The sequence below is a fragment of the Crocodylus porosus genome, unplaced genomic scaffold (genome assembly GCF_001723895.1).
Source record: "Crocodylus porosus isolate Cpor-Errol unplaced genomic scaffold, CroPor_comp1, whole genome shotgun sequence".
NCBI lineage: Eukaryota > Metazoa > Chordata > Crocodylia > Crocodylidae > Crocodylus > Crocodylus porosus.
Window position 1 is genome coordinate 45260065 of NW_017728950.1, and position 20380 is coordinate 45280444.

The following is a 20380-nucleotide window of genomic DNA, read 5'->3' on the forward strand; positions in this document are numbered from 1 at the left end:
AGCTATCATTGCACCCTCTTCCCTTACAGTGTCAGTGTTAAGAGGCCTAAGAAGTCCTAATTTGGAGCTTGTACCTAAACTATAATGTTTAATAGCTACTGATGGTTCTCTATCTTGCATACATTCATCTAATGCTTCATAAGCAGACAAAGATATTGGATGTACCCAAAGAACCTTTATTAGACCAACTCAAATAGTTGGAAAAGTTCTTTTTTGCAAGCTTTCAGATACCCTTTATCAGGCTGAGGAAGCATTTGCATCTGTGCTCTTCCTGGATGGAATAGTAAAGAAGTCAGAGGCCAGTTTGTATGCAAAAAAGCCAGTCAGTGAAAATGTAAATTGAAGTAGTCAATGGATGAGAGACAGGTGGAGGAGCGGGAAAGGAAATGAATATAGCTGATAAATAGCAGAGAAGTTATGTGGTAAGTCAGATGGTAGGTAAGTTATATAATGTATCAAATCCAATGTCTGTATTAAGTACATGATTTTTTGTATCCAGTAGGTTGATGAAATGAAGATGATAGGCTCATTTGTGAAAGTTTTGTAAATTCCCTTTCTAATGTTTCATTAAACATTTACTTTTCCTTCTAATCATGTAGTTTTGTGAACTATAATCCACCAAAAGTGAAAACAAACTATAAGCAAGTTTTAAAATAATAACTGGCTATTCACTAGGTAGGATCTTCCACCTATACAAGTTATAACTATATGGATAAACTATACCATGCATCCAATTCAGCTGTAAGCTCCTTTCTATACATCTCTTTTATGTTAAAGGCTAAGCATGCTGACAGAACTCAAACAACAAACAGCTGAAACCAAAACTGATCAAAGGTTTCAAACTTGTTACCAAAAGAAAAAAAAAGCAGCACACAAATAGCGAATTGCTGACTTTCAAGCCTTTAGGAGTTCCTAATGCTCTTAATTCACATCTTACTGGCTGTCTTTGACTTCAGGAACAAGAGATTTATTTCTGATTGATCTTACTGAATAAATCCTCATGAAAAGATCCTCTTCTTTCTACTATGGTCAAGTGTGGTTTCATGTTTATAACCTTACTATAACAACATTTTTTTTATCACCACTTCTAAAGGGACCACAGTCTTATGCAGAAGATGTAGCTTAATATTCATTATAATATATCTAAATTGTCTTAAGACCTACTCACATCTCTTGAGACTTTCACTTGAATTTCCTGAGAAAACTGCCATCTTTGAAAGCATGAACATGATTCTTTACATACAAAAAAGGGCACCTTTCAGAAAGGCAGCTTAGATCTGGGGGGATATGTAGTGCATGCTTGAATAGCCAACAGCAGTAGGATTCTGGGTACTATGCTTTCCCTTCCCCCAATGCTCTGTTACTGGGGGACTCGATTATTGATTAAATTATTGTTTTTGCAGCTTGTCTTAAATTTCATTTCACTAATCTATATGGAGCACTCACTGACGATTACAGATTTACATATCTATTCCCAGACCAAAAACTTAAACATGACATTAGGGCTGAGCCTATGTATCAGTAATCCAAGGGTAAAAATCCTGACAAAGAATGCTATGGTTTAACAAAATCATGCACGCTAATAAAAGCTAGGAAATTCAATCCCAAGCATCTCTCTTTCAGTTCAGCTTGCTTTACTGCTCAAACTGAGTTCTGCTCGACCCTCCACTTCCTCCATTGACTCCTGCACTCTATATAATAAACTACCCCTGCCATAGACCTCTCCATTAAATGAACTGTGGTTCATACTGGGCATACAGGTGCAATCCCCCAGAACTTTTTAATTTCCTTGCACAAATTTAAGATTAGGGCTGAATGTGCTGGAAAAGTTCTTTGGGTCATCTAGTCCATCTCTCTGCCAATGCCAATGCCTAGCTTACATTTTCTAATACCTTAACTACTTTAAGTGGGATGTATATACTTAAATAATTGTATAATAAGTACTGCTAAAGCCTCCTTAAACACTAGTTTAGGAATGACCACTGGGCATGTCTACATGTGCACTGTTACTGTGCAGTAACTATGGCAACTTACACTGGCTCAAGAGTAAATTTGCTACCTACATGATGCAAGTAGCAAATTTATTCCTGAGTAGTAGCTACATAGTAAAGTGCATGTAGATATCTTACTGTGTAGTAACCCTGTTTGTGTGGGCTGACTTGGGAGTAGCTTCCATGCCACAGCAAAGGGAGTGGGGAGGGAGGAGGAAGTGAGGTGACTGCACAGGGTTCCAAAGCAAAGGAGTGACAACAGACGCTGCCCAGCTGGGACGTGGTGCAGAACAAAGCCACAAGCAGCTCACCTGGGGGAAAGGAGGTGGGGGACAGGGGAATGGTGGTTCCTACCACTGTGTATACTCCCAAACAAGCTTGGGGGTGGGGGGCATATGCCCCCCAGATCTGTTCGCAGGCCAAAGGCAGGCTGCCGCTGCGAGCTTTGCCCTGGGCACCAAACTTCGTGGCTGCAGCACTGAGTAACTTTACTCCCAAGTCAGTGCACACAGTGTTACTGCATTGTAATGGTCTAAAATAATGCTTACTGAATAGTAACTTACTGCACAGTAAATGCAGTATCATTTCATTACCATTAGCCTACTTGTTCTGATACAGATTTCAAAAACAGGTACCCAACTTAGTAGTTCCAATCCTGGGCATTTTCCCAAGCGTCTAAATCATTTTTTGAAAACGGAGCTTAGATACATCAAGCCACTAGACGGAGCTCAGGAAATGGGGTAACTATTCAATATTTCTTATCACCCTCCTCATTTAGCACAAGGCCTCCTTTAACACGTACCATCCAAATACTGCCCTGAATATCAAGTTATTAATTCCTGAACAATTCTTTCTATGGATCTCAGCGCTGTACTGTCCAAGTAACTCACAAGTGTTACTTCATCTTTCCCCCCAGTGATAAAAAAAGTATTATTTTATACACGAGAGAAAAGGCGTTAGTTCGGGCCATGTGTTAAATCAATGGCTTTCCGAGTAAGGAGCCTCTATAGCTCCCAGCACTGTACTCATTTCTGCAGGCCACACTGCTCAACTGCAGAAGGGGCTGAGCATCTACAGCACGGATGGGCACAATGCGGCCCACCAGGCCATTCTATCCAGCCCACAGGACCCTTAAAAAATTTTAAAAATTAATATTTATCTGCCCCTGGTTGCCTGCCATGCAGCCCTCGATGGCTTACCAAAACTCAGTAAGCAGCCCTCCGCCTGAAATAACTGCCCACCCCTGATTTACAGGCCCCATTTGAGTGAACTGCAATTATTAAGTGCTTGCCCTCCTGTGTGTGGGTGGGGGGACGGGAACCCAATTTACATTTCTCACAGAAATTTAATGTCATCATCCCTTTAGGACAGAAGTTTTTTATCATCAAGGGAATGTTAAAAGTTATAGGAATCAGGGAAAACACAAAACTATGATTTTAGCAGATCGCCCCTTTTTAAGTGACCAAGCAGAAAGAAGAGATTTCAGTAGTATCATATGCCTTAAGCATACGACCATTCTTTGCAGTCCCTGGCCTTGTCCGCTGCATGCCTTTAACTTCTAGAAAAGAGAACACTATTTTATTCCACGTGCAACCCCAATTTATTTACTGAACATTATCCACTGTATGGTACTATGGAAAAAAAAAAAGCACAGTATCTCGCAATTAAATATGTTATCACAATACACACATGCAAATAGAGTTGCACAGGCATCAAATTTAGTTATTTCCTTACTTGGAAGTACTTCACCTTAAAAATTACATAGCATTGTTTTCATATATACAAAGAGTAAGTTTTTTAATAGGAAACGAGTAAACCAAATATAATAAAGGCCCATCTTGTACCAACATCACAGTCTGAATCCCAATTTTGTGGACAAAAGAACTAACTATATTTTCTCACTGGGAGACAGGATGGTGTGTTTGAGCTCTTGGGCTCAGGACTGAGGTAAAGGGACTTACAAACCACTCTTTTCTCTCCATCACTTTTTGAGGCAACACTTTCTGCCTTACATTATATACCCAGAACAGACAGAATGGGCAGCTGGTTCCATATGCTGGAGGAAGCCCAGCTCAGCTCCTTCCTTCCCCTATTTACAGCTGTTCCAGCAGCACACAGGCTGTGGGCTCCCCACAGCTTTCTGTACAATGCCATCTGCCACTGCTGCCATGGAGAAAGCCAGGGCCCAGTTTTCAATCAGAACACTTATCATTTGTTATTATTTTGGCACATTGCCAGCATTTTGCTGACAAAGCAACTGGCAAAGTGGGAATGGTTATTTAATGGTTTAAATTCAGTTAAACATACGAGGAATTTTGTGGGAGCCAAGAAAAGCCACTCCTCTAATCCGTCAGCTCTGTCAAATTCCAAATACTTTCTGTTGAAAAGACAGAAGGTTATTTTCTGGAAGACTTCTAACCAGTGGAAAGTACTAAGCAAACTAAACAATGAAACACAGCTTTCTTTACAGGCTCCCCTTATGATCAATTTGGAGTAAGTGTCAAACAAAATGTACAAAGCTTGCGAGAATCCATACATATTTCATTTTAAATATGGTTAACTCAATTTGTGTTTTCCACAGAACCAAACCAGAGTAAGTTATTTTTCCTAGCTCTGAGATAGCATGGAGATAACATAAGTTCCATACATATAGCAGCAAAAGCTTACATTTCACACCTGTTCCAGATCTCTTGATGGCGCACCATGAGACTGGATATAGTTTCCAGTGGCAAAAATAAATAACCTGCAAGGTTGGTAACGTTCAGTACCCTTTTTGCAAGGTTCTGTAAAGAAATTATACAGCCATAGCATGCACCTTCTTAAAATGGAAAACATTTACATTTCTATATCTACCTAGGTTTTTTAAATGTTTTATATAAAAATCAGCTTCTTCTCAGTTGCAAAACTCTTCTATTAACTTATGTTTGGTCCCTTATTCTTAGTTGTTTCTTCAGTTTAATGTTAGCGCATCTTTTTTAAACTGTAGTAAGAAATCACTTCAGAAAATACTGGGGGGGAAAACAGCACTGATTCTTATGGAAGCTGTAGTGATGATACAAAGGAAATAGTCTCTTTCATGTTTTCTAGTACTTGCAACATTTAAAAAATATTCTTGCTAACCAAAAAAAAAATTAAAGTTACTCATAACAAATGTAAATTGTTACCCAGTGCTGGGCCTAAAGCTTCTTAAATATATTTTACAAGGAAAAAAAACTTTCAGTACAGGGCAAAAATGTGTTTTGATTAAAGATCTAAGATTCATTGTAGCAATTTAGTCATAGAAAAGACCTCCTCTTATCCTTACATTGGCAGAAAGATATTTTGCTAGGAATAAATATGCTAAATTTATGTATGATTTGTTTTTTAATGAAAACCGTCCTTTTTTTCTGCTCCTCCCCAGGAAGCTTTGAAGTGTATCCTGTAGATGTTTGCCTCATTCTTTGATTGCTTGCCTCAGCCTGACATTTGTCAAGGTCTTCTCTTCAAACACCATAAAAGCAACAAATGTACTGTCCCAGACAAACTTCTTAGATTTAAATGCTGCTCATCTTAAAGTGAAAGATGGCTCTAAGCTCTCTGTAGCTCCCTCGAGGCTACAGCAGTTTATATTCTGGTTTACAAATGCTAAAGTGAATTTAAAAATAACTCCACTAGTGACTGCTGGTTTTTCATAGATTCGGGCTGCTGTTATACTTGAACTTTCAAGAATCTAAGGAATTCTTTAAAAGAGAAAACAGCTCTTTTCCATTCTGAAAATCAGATATCAGGCTGAAAGAGATCCACTGAGTCATGCTATATAACACTTACTGGGCATGTCTACATAAACACTTAAAAACCCATTGGCTGGCGGTAATTACTAGGATGCTCTGGAATTACAGCAAGTCAGAGTAGCCTCCTTGCTTATGTATAGGCACCTGGAGGTACTAGTTTTAATATGCGTTAACTGAAGTGTGTTAATACAGTTATAGATATGCCTGCTATTGAATAGTATTCTCCCGTAATTTAAAAATCACAAGCCCCGCCCCCTACACACACAAACCTATTATTGTTTCAACATTTCTAATAGCAGAATTTCAACTACCTCCCACCCTATGATAACATTTTATTGCCTTCCCAATGCTCTTAATTTCTTTTACTGTCTTCATTTTTGTTTCATGCAGTTTGGCTCCTTGTTGCGCTATTCTCTATCAAACAGCAACAGGAGAGCTTAAATAGATTTGATGTGCTACAGTACCCTTGGCAAGCCAATGCATCTCAATGGTGTATATCCTTTTGCCACACCTGCTGCAGAATAGCAACACTTTCAAGTAGTCTTGGCAGCAAATAATTCCTCTTCCTCCTCTTTTATATGATCTCTCAAATGAGAGGTAATTAGCTGTGTTAGTTTGAAGTCAGGCAAGAAGGCAGGGTAGAAATGTACCTTATAGGCTAACCAAATCAGAGATGCATAAACTTTTGTGAGCCTGAGATCTCTTCATCAGATACTCTCAAGTAAGTACGTATTTGAGGAGACATCAAATAGCACTGTTAACAGTGACACCTGCAGAATACCCACACAAATGAAACTGGTTATCAGTAAGATCAAGTAAACTTTGTTACAGGTGCTAAGTAATCTAAAAAAACATAACAAAGTCATATTTGTCCTTCTTACAAACTATGACCTGCAGTTATAAACTACCATACAAGAACTTCAAAATTCCAGATCTCCTGCAGAAGTTTTCTTTCTAATAATTATTCAGTATTATTATTTTATTATCCCCTTTAGCCAAAGCAAGCCCTACTGCACAAGAGGAATTTTAAAGCTCCAGAAAACAGGGATTAAATAACATAGTTCAGAATGACGGTGAGGATATAGTCTTATCTCACCCATTGCTTACTGCTCAAAAGGAAAAGTACAGGTTGAAAAAACAGAAGTACTGCTAGTTACACAAAGGCAAGGTTTGAAAAACAATATTCATGCTTCTTGGATACAAGTGCAGCGGTCTGAAATTCTGTGGCAACTCCAAGTGGCCATTTCGGAAATCTGAATGGCCCTGAACAGAAAATAATTGTGGAGTCTGAAACATATCTGTGAAGGAATACTATATGCCTGCCAATGGTAAACAGTGAAGGAAGGGACAAAATAGAAGCAGAAGAAACTATAGGGTCTAGAATTAAAAGCAAAAGACAGCAAAAGCTCTGTTATCCAGCACCCATGGGGAATGGGGGTATAACTAAATATGCCAGTTACCTGAGAGGCGCGAACAGGTATCTTTGCCTGTTCAGGCCGCCGCCCCTTCCTGGCATCAGTGCACCGGGGGACAGAGAGAGGGGCTCTGCGCAGGCTGCAGTCCAAAGTTGGTCAGTGGGACTTGGCAAAACCGGAAGTGGGACAGCATGCCAGTTAATGGAGCATGCTGGTTAATAAAGTTGCAGATAACATGGCTGTTACTGTAGCAGGAATCAGGAGCTATGATCTCTAGCATCTGCTTTGCCAATGGCTTACCTAAATCTGGAAAAGTTCCTTTACTTTTCTCCGAGTCTAATCTGCATAAAATGAACTGTTTCAAATAGGGGATTTTACCACACCTTCAACTCGCCTATGAAATATGAACTTTCATTTCTACCTAGGAGAACTTTTACAATCCTCTCTCCGATACCCGAAAGCTTCCAAATAAAGAATTTTTTTTTGCAAACATCTAGTTGGTTTAATAAAAGATATCCCCTCTACCATGAGTTCTGGTTCCTTGTACTTCCTCTTTACATTCTGGGGAACGTTAAATGAGGATATCTGTACCCTCCAAATGAAAGACTCATGTTTGGAATAAATATGTTCATGTGCCTGTACTTACTTTTTTAAAGTTTTATATACTAGTACATAAAGTGAGATGTATTTATCTATTTATTTTTAAGATTTAGGGCTAGATTTTGCACTGCATTTCTCAGAAGGTAAAAACTCCTCTGCACCTCCAGAAATCTGAACTGAGTTGCATGCCATCTAATTCATTATATCCTCCAAAAACTGACAGGGGACAACTCCAAATCTCAGAACAGCAAAGCACAAAGGCCACTTCCCCTCCTACCCAATATCCTCAGTGTCATGGGTTCCATGTTGGAGCACCTGAGGATTGTCTATGGCAATCATATTATGTTTCTGCATCAAAAATATTTGTAGGGGCCATCAAAGCCCTTTTAGGGCTTCTAGTACACAAACAGAATTACCCACATGGTGCAATTACACATGCACTTTACTGTGCAGTAGCCTATTTTACTGCACATTAAAATACATCAAAAACTGTGCTAATACGTTAATGCACAATGAAAATAGGCTACTGCACATTGAACATCATTAAAAAAGTGTGCACTTTCACAATACTGCACATTAGGACAGTCTAATGAGCACTTATTTAGTATGTCATACTAGATGTACTAATGTGCAGGAGCAAAAGCACATTAATGAATATGTAGACCTGCCCACAGAGGACTGGCCGTTAATATTGAACTACCATATCCCTATATTAAACATACACATGCACTTTTTAAAAATAAAATTATCCTTTGGGACACTTTATAATCTTATCTACCCCCTTCTTGTCTTCTAACTTCTATTTTTCAGTGTTAACATCAGTGAAGGAGAAAATAAAGGAGTTATCAAAGAAGTTCTTACCAGGCACTACTGAAGAACAACTAATTAACCCACATGTAACTAAGCAAAAAACCAGGCAGAGGCTACATTCATAAAGCAAATCTTGCACTACTTTTATTTGATCTTGTATGCTGTAGTATTATGTTTTATTCCTTTACCAAAAAAAACCCCAGCAATGCCAACAAGAAAGCATTTATTTCTATTTCCTATTCATTTTAGCTAACCTGGGTGGTTCCTTTTCTAAAACATTTCTCAAGTTGTCAGAAAAAAAGAACACTATAGTAGCTTCTCCCTACGTAAACATTACATTGGATTTTTCTCTAGTATTGTTTCTCAATTGCCCTTGTAGCAATACATGGTTCCAGAATGTATTCTTAGTAACATGATCTGTCTCATTAGGCAAATGGGGAAAAAACAGCAGGTTTACTTTCCCCCTTGAAGTCTTGTACTATTATTGTCTTGCCAGAAAATGTGCATTCCTAGAAGGATACATTTGTTATTACATTAGCTGCAACTTTATACAAGCATACTCAGTAAGATATGCTCAGTAGACAGTGCTATTGCTTGCTTTTCCTGTTAGAGAGGTTTTTTGTTTGTTTTTGAATGTATTTTAACAACAGTAAAGATCATATTCCATAGCTGCTTTAAACTTAACTAAAGTATTAACACAAATCCAAGTAGCACAAACTTGAGATGCCACAATATCTGTAAAATGTCAAGTGCTTGCCAGTTGTAAACAACAGGAAACAAGAATGAAAATTGGTGGCTTTGCAACTGAATGAGGTGGTGACCTGTACCACCTTCTACCTGAAGCATGACTCCAAAGGGTGCCACAGCATTGTTACAGACACCTGTTCAATGTCAAATACACAGTGTCAATGATGCTTGACAGCATGTACTGTATACTCAGGGCCTCAAGCAGGACAGATGTTAGCAAGACAGGAGATGACACACAATTTGTAACCTTTCAAGAATATTTACCAATTCTTTAGAAAGTCTGGTTTAGCAGTTCAAAAAGTTTTTACATCAATACAACTCAAAATAAGGGGAAAGTAATTCTAGTGACTTTGTAACATAGATAAAAAAGACAACTCAGTCTAATTGCTATTCAAAAACATACCATTAACCATGGTGGCTGAGGTTTGAAATTTTTAATTGCCAAGATGATTGTTCCAGTCGCATTCAATTTCATTAAATTCTGCCTTAAAATAATGTGATTTGTCAAAAACAAGGAAAATTATATGATTTGTTTAAAGCAAGAAAAGAGAAGAAGCAGTAGTGACAAAGGGACAGCACCAAGTCATTTTGCAGATGTAAAGATTAATCACACATCCTGGAGTGTTTCTAGATTACTTATTCTAACCAGTCCTAACACAATCAGTGTCATCCAAAATATCCAATTAGCCTGCAAAAACATTTGTAATGCGAATCAATGACTTACACTTTAGATTGCTAGTGGAAATATTATGTGAGAGTGGAAATGGCGTTCTAAGTCACAACCCCTTTTTAATTCATCGTTATCCAAGAATTAAAAACCTTTAAAATGAGACCAAGCATGTTGAATTTCAGTCTCAAAAAGGTAAGTTGTTTTGGGATTTTTTTAGGAGTATTACCAAAAGAAAGAAAAAGGGGAAAAAACCCTCCAGTCAGCTGTTTTTGAGGAAGACAAATGTGAGAAAAAAATAATACTTTGTTGACTGAAATAATAGAGATTACTTCTGTTCAAATGCCTGATTTTGAGAAACTGTGACTTAATTTCTAATTAGCCCTTGTAAGTAATACTTGCTTAGCTAAGTTCAAAAGAATAAAACAAAATTTAAAATACACATATTTTCTAAGCACACTCAAATTTCCCCATGACAAGTCCACATTTCACACCCTGCCACTAATATGAACACAAACAAATGAGACTTGTAAATCAGTGGTTAAATGCAAGGGTGCAGCTCAATTAAAACCAATGAGCTTCCCCATTGCTGATTCAGTACGAAACTCAAGTAATGATCCCAGTGATTCCAAATTTAAAAATCTGTGTGGTCTAAGGCTTTCCCCAAAGATCCTTTCTGGAAGCCTGTCTCTCAAGCTATCACCACCACCCAGTGGAAGAGGTTAATGCTATTCACCACAACCAGCTGGGAGAAATAGGAAAATGTGAGGCATGAGCCCTGCTGTATTTGTTCCTCAATGAGACCTTCCATTCCCAGGAAAGGCCACATCAGAAATCTCTCTCTGCTAGACAGGTGTGCAGTTGTGAAAAGTCTCCTAAATTCCACATTGCATCTATTAACCTGAGATCCTCCCAATATCCCAACAGTGAGAAAGGGTAATTAATGATCTATGGATGTGCACATACCTATTATATACATAGGGTTAGGTGATCTTGAGAACTTCTAAAAGCAAGACTAAGAAGAAACAAAATAGAGAAATCAGTTGGTAAATTAGGTTGAGTAAGCAGGTATAAGACTTAATTTATCAGGAAACATTTACTATATTAAACAGGTATAGTTTTGCAAAATGATAGCTGAGAAAAAAAAATAAGAGAGCCATCAAATATTTGTAAATTGTTATAAAAAAATTAAGGAATGAAAGGGGTAGCCCAAAGGGCTGCAATTAAGCACAGATAATTTAGGGTGAATAAAAGGAAAGAGACAAGTTCTAGTGCTGTGCAATATTCTCCCATGGGAAGGGCCAGAAACGTCACTGCTCAAAGAACTTGTCTACAAGCAACAATCTTAGTCTGTTTAACACCTGAACAGAGGCCCTACAACAGAGTTTAGTGTAAACTAGCTCTAAATCACTTAAGAGGGACGCAAAAAAAACCAACTGAATACTTTTAAGCAAAAAAATCTGATCTGGCAGGTCAAGAATAAGAGTATTGTTGCAGGTCTCAGCCATGTCCAACTTCTACTACTTTATGATTCATTTTGTATCGATTTCTCTAAATAAAAATGAATACATATAAAGGAAATTAAAGATTACTTTTTAAAAATCAAAAGTTAATGAAACATTAAAGATGCAACTATAAACTGACCAACACAACCATTCTGCACACACATATTAAGCCATATTTTTAAACTTTAGTCAGCTGGCAAAAATAATATTAAAATCAATGTCATTATTTCTATATTTCAGTCAGAAGTTAACTTTTAAGTTAGAATAATTTTACTACCTTAATGCTGCATTAACATTTTCCCCACTGAATATGAAATACTGTTTCAAAGCATATGCCCAGCAAATCCTGAGTTCATAATGAAAGCTTACTTCAAAATATCACTGTAAAGCTTTACCAAAATGAGATGACCCAAGCTACTAGAAAGGTTGGAGACTACCTGGCTCTACCTGTCAGTCAAAATATTTTGCAATTAGGCATTCAATTATATATATATTTTTTATTTCCCCAGATTCCCAACGGGATATACAGTTCTTTCGTAAGTATAAGTGTAAATGCTTTATTAGAAAAAATGCTATGCCCCAACCAAGCTGCTACCTGATGCTTTCTAATTATTTAGAAAGCAGAACATTGGTGAGATGGTGCCCTGAAGTACAATTAATTTATATGTGTTTTTTTGTTCACACAGGTATTTATAGTCCTGAAAGTATTAGTATTGGCCCATCAGTCAACCACCAACACATATTCAGAAGTCACTATGTTTTAATTTTCTACCCAAATGATCTCTGCAGCTCCCAATTTTATTTCAAGACTATAGAAGTAATATAACAGGGTGGGCTTGTTTTCTACATACTCAAGCAGTTAATATTTTCTGCCCTCAACCAGAGGCATGTAGCCCCCATTCAGATCACTTAAGTCTAATGGAAGTGGGAGACCAAACTGCTTGAGACTGACAAGTTCTGAATTCAACTACAGTTAAAATCATGTCATTAAAGGCAAAACTGCTACCCAAGATATTTTTCCATCTTGACTTTACTTTTTCCTAAAGTCTTGGAAGAAAACATTGTCAGAAGTTCCATAAGGACTAATGGAGTTTTGTCCAAAAAATAAAATGTAATACTTTAAGCAATTTGTTTTCTGCAGTCACCTCTTTTGGCCAGCTTCTGTACAATAACTGAAATATTCTAGAAGTCACATTTCTAAGACAGCAATTATTTTGCATTCACCTCTCCTATTTTCATTCCATAGCAACTGCAATAGATTTCAGAAATAGCTAAGTATTATAGACAGACACGCAATGTAATGATTTAAGATCGTATATGCTGGAGGTCTTTAGTTCAAAATGTCATTTCCAATTTATGCTAGGCAGATTGTACACATAATCTTTAACCCTTTCAAACTACAGTAGAAACAGCCCCTCATGTAGCTGGACTTAAAAGTCCAAAATTATACTATTTATATTTTGTCATGACATGCAGCATAACTGCATGTTTAGGAAAACAGATATAAACATCCAACTTCAATACTTAAAAGGAAAACCTTTACAAATGCAAAAATAACCCAAAACCAAAAAAACAACCCCCCTCCCCCAATCTGAATAATTAGTCAAAAGTAAGCACTACACTTCTGTCCAACTGAATCACTCTAATACATATCAAATAAAAGGAAAAAGATATTCAAGAAACAGGAACAGTTTGACATATATAAAGACAGTGACAAACCGACAGATATTTAGGTCAGGCTGTCAACAGGAGCAAGACAACAGCCGCACTAAATTTTATCCTATAATTGTTTAAATTATTTACTTAATGTTTCATAGACAATTTTTCTATATGGTTGTTCTCTATTTCAATATTAAAGCAAAAGAAACCAAATATACTACATTTTATAGTACATCAGTATTAGCCATACTGGATTTCTACTGAACCTGCAGTTAATGTGAAGTCTATAGAAACAGACATCCCAAGGTAAAGGTCAGATCAGTGAATCTGAATCTAATTAAAATATAAGTTAATTTGGAGTTACAGGCAGTACCTTCACTGTAAGAAACATCAAAAATAGAATATGAACACATACAAAATGGACACTTGATAATTCTCTAAAAATGCACGTTCTTTGTCTTCTATGCCTCCTCTCCCCAAGAAATGGGCTGGGGATGGGAGGGGAGAAGGACAATATCTACTTTCTTTAAAAAAATAAAATAAAAATGGAGGGTGAGGGGGAGAAGTGGGAGGAGGGAGAAGTGCCACATTCCCAGACTGAACAATCCACCTATAAATCCAGCAAAAAAATAGCTAGGGTTTGCCTGCAAAATCCTAAAATGGGATACCACTCAAAATAAGATTGTGCAGGAGTGCTTCTCTCTACACTGTCACCAGCTTCCTAAACATCAAAGGAGAAAGAAATTAACCACTGAGGGGAAACACTCAAAGCGAGTCTGTAATTGACATACATGTTTCTCAGAAGCTGTGAGTGGCTGCCAGCCTTTGGGCCAACTCCACACCTAAGCAGAACAAACATAATTCTGACCACAGAGAAAATTTAAAAAGCAATCACACAAATAATGAAACGCCTATAAAATGGGTGCTTAGTACAGTCCATTAGTTATCTGTGGTTATAGTTCTTCTTACTGGCAACCAGAATTCTGTTAGTTCAAGGCGGGAATAGAAATAACCCTGAGTCCAGCAGTGCTACTAAGGTGCATACACCAGTGTTAGCATTTTACTCAGCAGCACAAGTCAGAAAACTCAAACCAAGGCTCGAAGAATGCAGCAAACACTCTCTGCCAGCTCCTGATTGTGCTCCTACCTCATCTAGCAACAGCTGCAGAGTACAGACCAATGGCAGGAAAAGGAATAGAAGATTTTTTAGAAATTTTTGCAGGCAGCAGAAAATCCAGGAAATTTATGCAAGGAGCAGCTAAAATGCTGGAGTTTCACTAGTAGAATCAGACTATAAGAAACTGTAAATTACCCCCTATCCTTTGCACTTTACCAAGACTAAGCCTTGGTCACTCATTTGTCTGCTTCTCCTACACCTGGCTTTATAGTGCTTCCATGCCGTTGCCTCCACAATGTGGAGGGCTTTCCCTTGGCTCCCTCATTTGCAATTCCCTGAGACAATACCATTGTCCCATCCTCATGTGCTTCTTTATAGCTTATTTCTAATGGGACATCTATAAGGACATAGTCATCTAATTATAGTTTACCAGGAAATTTCTCATTTATTAAAAACCTGCATATATTTGTCTTTGCTTTTTGGACTGCAAACTTGGGGGCTTGGGGGGGGCACTTAATGGAGGCTTAAGGCCCTGGCAGTTGTGCGGGTCCTGCGTCCGCGGGGGGAGGAGAAGCAAGTGTTCCTACTTGTTTGGACAACACCTGAGAAACTGTGAGCACTCCTCCAGCCGTTACTGGAAGTCTTAGGCTAGATACAGACATTAAAAAAGCCTAAGGCGGAATTGATCCAAGTTATGCAGTTTTCTGTAGGCAGAGTTGTTTAAATTGTTAGTGACCAGAACACACATTCGCCCTTTGGTGTGCGGGACAAATCTTAGACTGGGTTCCGCCATTTTTAAACCAATCTATATGTGCCAAACTCCTGTTCTGTTGTGGGCACAGACCGGTTTCTGATCACTTATACCAGTAAAAGTGTAGTATCTATTCGTGGCCTTAGACAACTAGTAAGCAGATCTGCTAGGGCTGCCACAAAAGCAAGGGGGGGCTGGGCTGGTGGATTTCAAGGGACATAGATTTAGAAAAAGTACCTCCTACTTGTTTCCCCAAAGCACAGGTTCTAGAAGCAGATTTTACTTCTTCCAGTGACCCAGAGATCCCATGATATCATTCTCTGACATGGGGAATGACTGAAAGTATTCCACTGGTTTCTTGTACTGGAAAGAGTGTTCCCTTGCTATATTCTATTCCTAAGATTTACCATAAATTATTGATCAGCTATGAATAAAACTAAAAGTACTACTACATCATAGTAGCCAGTAGGAAAGCAATCAAGTTACCTCCGAATAATATGAGCAATCAGAAGTGAAGTTCAAGTCTATATTTACCTGGAAAGTAACTTAATATTCTGTATTACTGAACTATTAAAAAAAATAAAAGCCATAGGATTAGGACCTCAGAAAATAGCAATGGCTGCAGAAAATGTGACATTTTCTTGTAGTGGCAGAGGTTTACTTGTAGGTATGGTCTAAATGTATAGGTTTGGTATGCAAAATTTAAAAACTACCTTTTGCACTCATTTTGTACTTTAGTCACCAAAATAGTCTTGCAAAACTACAAAGAGTTTAACAAACTTGTCAACATTACAGCAAATAATAACAAAGATGAGAACCAGAAGTCAGAACTGTATACTACATTATGATCAGAACTGTATACCATATTCCAGATGACCTCTCACCAGCACCTTATAACATGGTATTATTAATTCCCTATGTCCAGGGATGGATCCATGGAGGGTGTGGAGATGTGGTCACACTCTCCTTTGCTATGGGTTCACTGCTGAGAGCTCCATTCTCAGCCACCTAATATGCGCACCAAGCTCATTGTCTGTGCTCAGTGAGTTCTGTCACCACCACACTCCCATTTTTGCCATCCTGGATCAGCTACCACCTCTGTCTACTGAAAGCATCTCACCTTACCACATCTTAGGGTGACATTTGCCTCTTACAAGAAGTACATTGTATTTCAGATTCAACCACTTGTTTGATGTGCACCACCAGCAGATGTCAGAGACAAGATACCTGGTAACAGTTTTGAAATAGGGACAGAGGCAGAGTCTACCCATGCAGTATGTAACATCAGAGCACAAATCAGAACACTGCCTCCAGAACAAAGTGCAAAACTTCTCTGGCTTTGAAGATGTAGGAAAGCTGAGAAGGAAGACAGGGGAAAAAGAGACATGGGGAAAAGAACAGCAGAAGGTGAAAAAGGAATGAGAAAATTAACAACAAAAACAATAGCTCAATGGGACAATTCAGAATACTGGTCTATTTGGATATTATCCACTAGGAAAGCCTCACTTACCACAAAACAGACTAATGAGAGTGGATTTAGATCAGGGGTGGGCAAAATGCGGCCCGGGGCCCATTCTATCTGGCCTGCGGGGCCCCTAAAAAATTTAGAAAATTAATATTAATCTGTTCTGGGCTGTGTGTCATGTGGCCCTCAATGGCTTGCCAAAAGCAGCCCTCTGCCCAAAATAATTGCCCGCCCCTGATTTAGATCCTTCATTTCCTAACCTCAACTAGTCTAAGAGTGAAAAAGTAAAATACTTTGCACCTCAGAGATCATTGTTTCAAAAGGGGAATGATCTCTCCCTCTGTTCCTGTTCAGACATACAGAGTACAAATTGCCTTACTAACAAAAAGTATTACCATCAGTTAATCTCCTAAATTTATGAACATCATAGCCTGTTTCTTCCCCAACTGCTTCTAGTCAAATAATATTTATGGGTGACAGATATCCTTCCCCAACCCTTTGCTACTGCTAAAAGTATTATTCATGCTACATTTTCAAAAACAGGGTGCAAGTTATATATTCTAGAGCAGGAATATGCAAAAAAAAATATGGTAGCTTTACTTAATCCAGTGTTCTGGTGAAAGACGCATACATTGGTTCAGACTACAAAATGGACATCAATTACCTAAAGCAAGAATTTTTATAATATATTGGTACCCCAAATAAAAACACTAACACCAAGAGGTCTATATGATCCCCTGGATATGGGTTTCCTTACCCTGTTAGTGGCAATAGGAATTATATTCATTCTGTTTTCCTATCAGTCTATCAATATCTCATTAAAATTTAATCCAGGTTTTGGAGGTGAAGCAGTGCTCATTTATGCTTCACAAGACATGACAAACAGAATTTAAAAGAACTTGATATGCTGACATGACAAACAACTATTTGGATTTCCAGTTCTATTATATTTCATATTGCTCATACCTTTAGACACTGAATCTTGATTTCACTCAACAGGATAATTTTAATCTAGTACACACCACATAAAAATGTGTCATTGGATGTTTCACCAGAGGTAAGAGAGAGGGGAAGGACTGCTTGATTTCTTCTCATTTTAAGCAGCAAAACAAATACTTCCTGTACTCCTTGTGGCTGCAAAATATTAGTCATATTCATTTAGAACTGAACTGTTTGCCGACTCCTTCTGAATCTGTCACTTTGGTTCAAAGATCTCATTCCTTCTGAAATCAATGGGAAAACTTCCACCAGTTTCAACTGGGGCAGGATCCAGTCACTTTTTGCAATTTTGTAAAAACCATATAGCAGAATAGAATAGAATAGAATATATATAGCAGTGAATTTTACTGCCTAAGGTTATTATCAATGACAAGTAAAACAGAGCCAAGATAAAAGAAAGAATAAAGAGGATATGCATAGTAAGAGTCTTCAATACATTGCTAATTTATAATTAAGGTAACAGTAATTTTCTCCTCAAAGGGATAGAAAGAATAATAGAATTCACAGGATCTAGTACTCACAGGCAATCTTATCATAGACAAATAAAGTAATACAGCTTTTGAAGTGTGTTGGAAGACCTGCCCTTGTTTTAAAAATTATTTATAAAGGAATCCATTTTAGAGCTATACCTCAGTCCTGCAGTCCTTGCTCAGACAAAACTGCCATTTCTGTATTTCCATGAGTCCAAGATGATTTCAAATTTAAGATCCCCTCCTCTAATAATTAGATTCTACACATGGAAAGTTATAAGTGTTATAATTCTCCATGTTCAGAGTCAAATTATTAGAGGGTCATCTTCAACTCACCCCTTCCACCACTGTGGCAGGGAAAGTGGCAGCAGAGGGCAAGGGGCTAGGCTCCCACCCTTGACCTTCCTGCTTACCCTGGCCTGACCCCTCCCTGCCTGTTCCCCTGCCACATACCCCATGCCCCATGTTCCCTCTATGGCTGTGCCTGACCTCTGCCAACTCTTTTACCCCATGCCTATTCCTCATGTTTTGCCCTACCACCTACCTCCCCAGCCTCTGCCTGACCCCTGCCACCTGTCCCTCCTACAGTTGCCCCCCGCATACCTACCATGAGCAAGTAGAGGCTCAGCTCCCACTTCGACTCAGAAACCAAGGCAAAAACCACAACTTAGAAATCACCTCCTGTAAAGTAGTACTCAAATCTAAGGTGAGGCTTTTTCTCCCGGCTATGTTGTTTGGGGGGGGCTGGGGAGGAAAATACCTTGCCTTGGATTTGGATAAAAATACAGCAATTCCATTTTTGTGAGTGCAAGGACTGAAGGAAAGACTAAGAATACAACATTAGCTAAGGGATGAAGTCCCGAGCAAAAGAAAGAAACTCCATGAGGAAAAAGCTATGCACATATATAGATCAAAAGAACTTCATCAGAAAAATGGTGTTTTAAAAATACCAATACATTTGAAAGTTAGGAAATTGGAAGGTCCACAATTTGAGGTATTAAATATCCCAGGAAAAGCTATTTAAATTCAGCCTATAATCCCACCACAAAGCAAATCACTAAATAACACAAAATTAGGTCTTAAGCATTTCAACTACTTTTTTAATTAGTGAAATCAACAACAAGAAAAATTTACAATTTATGTACAGCTCAATTCACTTCTATTTGAATTATAGCTTCAACACATTTCAAAGACTACAATAATCCATGGTCTGCAGATATATTTGGAGAGGGCATAACCCCAACTGGAACATGCTTATCTGTATGCAGGTGATGAAAAAGAGAAATGTATTTTAGCCAGAATAGATCAACAGAGTGAACAGGGTGCAGTCTGATATGCAGTTTATAGATGAAGAGCAACACAGGTAGACAAGGTTCTTTGGGTAAATGTGGTATCTTTCATTAGACCAACTAAATAGTTGGAAAAATTGTTCTTTGCAAGCTTTTGGGCACAAATACCCTTCTTCAGGCCTAAAAGATACCACGTTTACTCCCAAAAAACCCTATGTCCTTAGACCAACACAACTACAACCAACAACCCTAGCACAACATAGGTGAATTTCTGTTATATTTATATCAGTAGCTCAGTTGTAAGAACGCTGTGGTATAACAGCAATCTGTATATAGACGGTAAGGCTAGTAGCTGGCTCGTATGTGAAAATATGGGAGGTAGTTTTGCAGGGCTTATCCAAAAATTAATGACCAGGACTGAACAAAGGTGAGCACATGCACCTGGATTCACACCATCTGGGCTTTTTTGCCTACACAAGACGTTATGCCTCCTACAGTTAGAAGTACATCTGGCCTTCAGTTTCTACAATATTAAAGTTTTCTAACCAAACACCCATATTTTTGAAAATACAGCTCAGAATTTCTCCATCAAGCTCTTCCCAATGAAAAAACAGGGACAACGAGTCTCAGTTTTGATGACAAATCTAACCAGCAGTCTGATCCACAAAGGACTTGTGTATACTTTAGCTTTAGTGATCGTGGATCTTGTGGCCACATAAGGAACTTCCCAAGAGTGCTGTATATGAATGCTGACAACCTGGCAACATACTCTTAACTTCAAGCTAATTTTTCTGAGCTGTTCCACATGCTCAAACTGCTGCAACCATTTTATTATGGCTCTTAAGGATACAATATAGCCTTTTCCCAATGCTCTGGACTCCCTTTGTGAGGAAGCTTCTGTTCTCTTGTCAACAGTGCTATTTATGGCATTCTAGCTCTTCTTGGCAGAAAGAGCAACTGCATAATCTACCCTGCCTTAAGCAGCCTGTATAAAGGATTTTTTTTTAAGATTTTGGGCTAGGACTGTACTATCTGGGGGTGCCCAGACCTCTACTTATCTTCTCTAAATAGGGAATAGAAAAATCCCTCTCTTCTAATCTTATCCTTAAACAGTTTTTTTTTTTT

At 38.2% G+C, this 20380-nt stretch overlaps 1 protein-coding gene across 3 annotated transcripts in view; it reads right to left on the bottom strand.

Annotated features, from left to right (window-relative positions):
• Positions 1–20380, bottom strand: part of COMMD10 (COMM domain containing 10) — a 207889-nt gene that overhangs the window by 133387 nt on the left and 54122 nt on the right. Inside the window, exon 5 of one of the 3 annotated variants that reach the window (XM_019555294.1) lies at positions 9926–10021. The exons of the other annotated variants lie outside the window; for them this stretch is intronic. Coding sequence (XP_019410839.1) covers positions 9941–10021 — 81 coding nt within the window. The 3' untranslated portion in view covers positions 9926–9940. Of the gene's footprint in view, positions 1–9925; positions 10022–20380 lie in introns of those variants that run through there. 3 annotated transcript variants of the gene reach the window in all.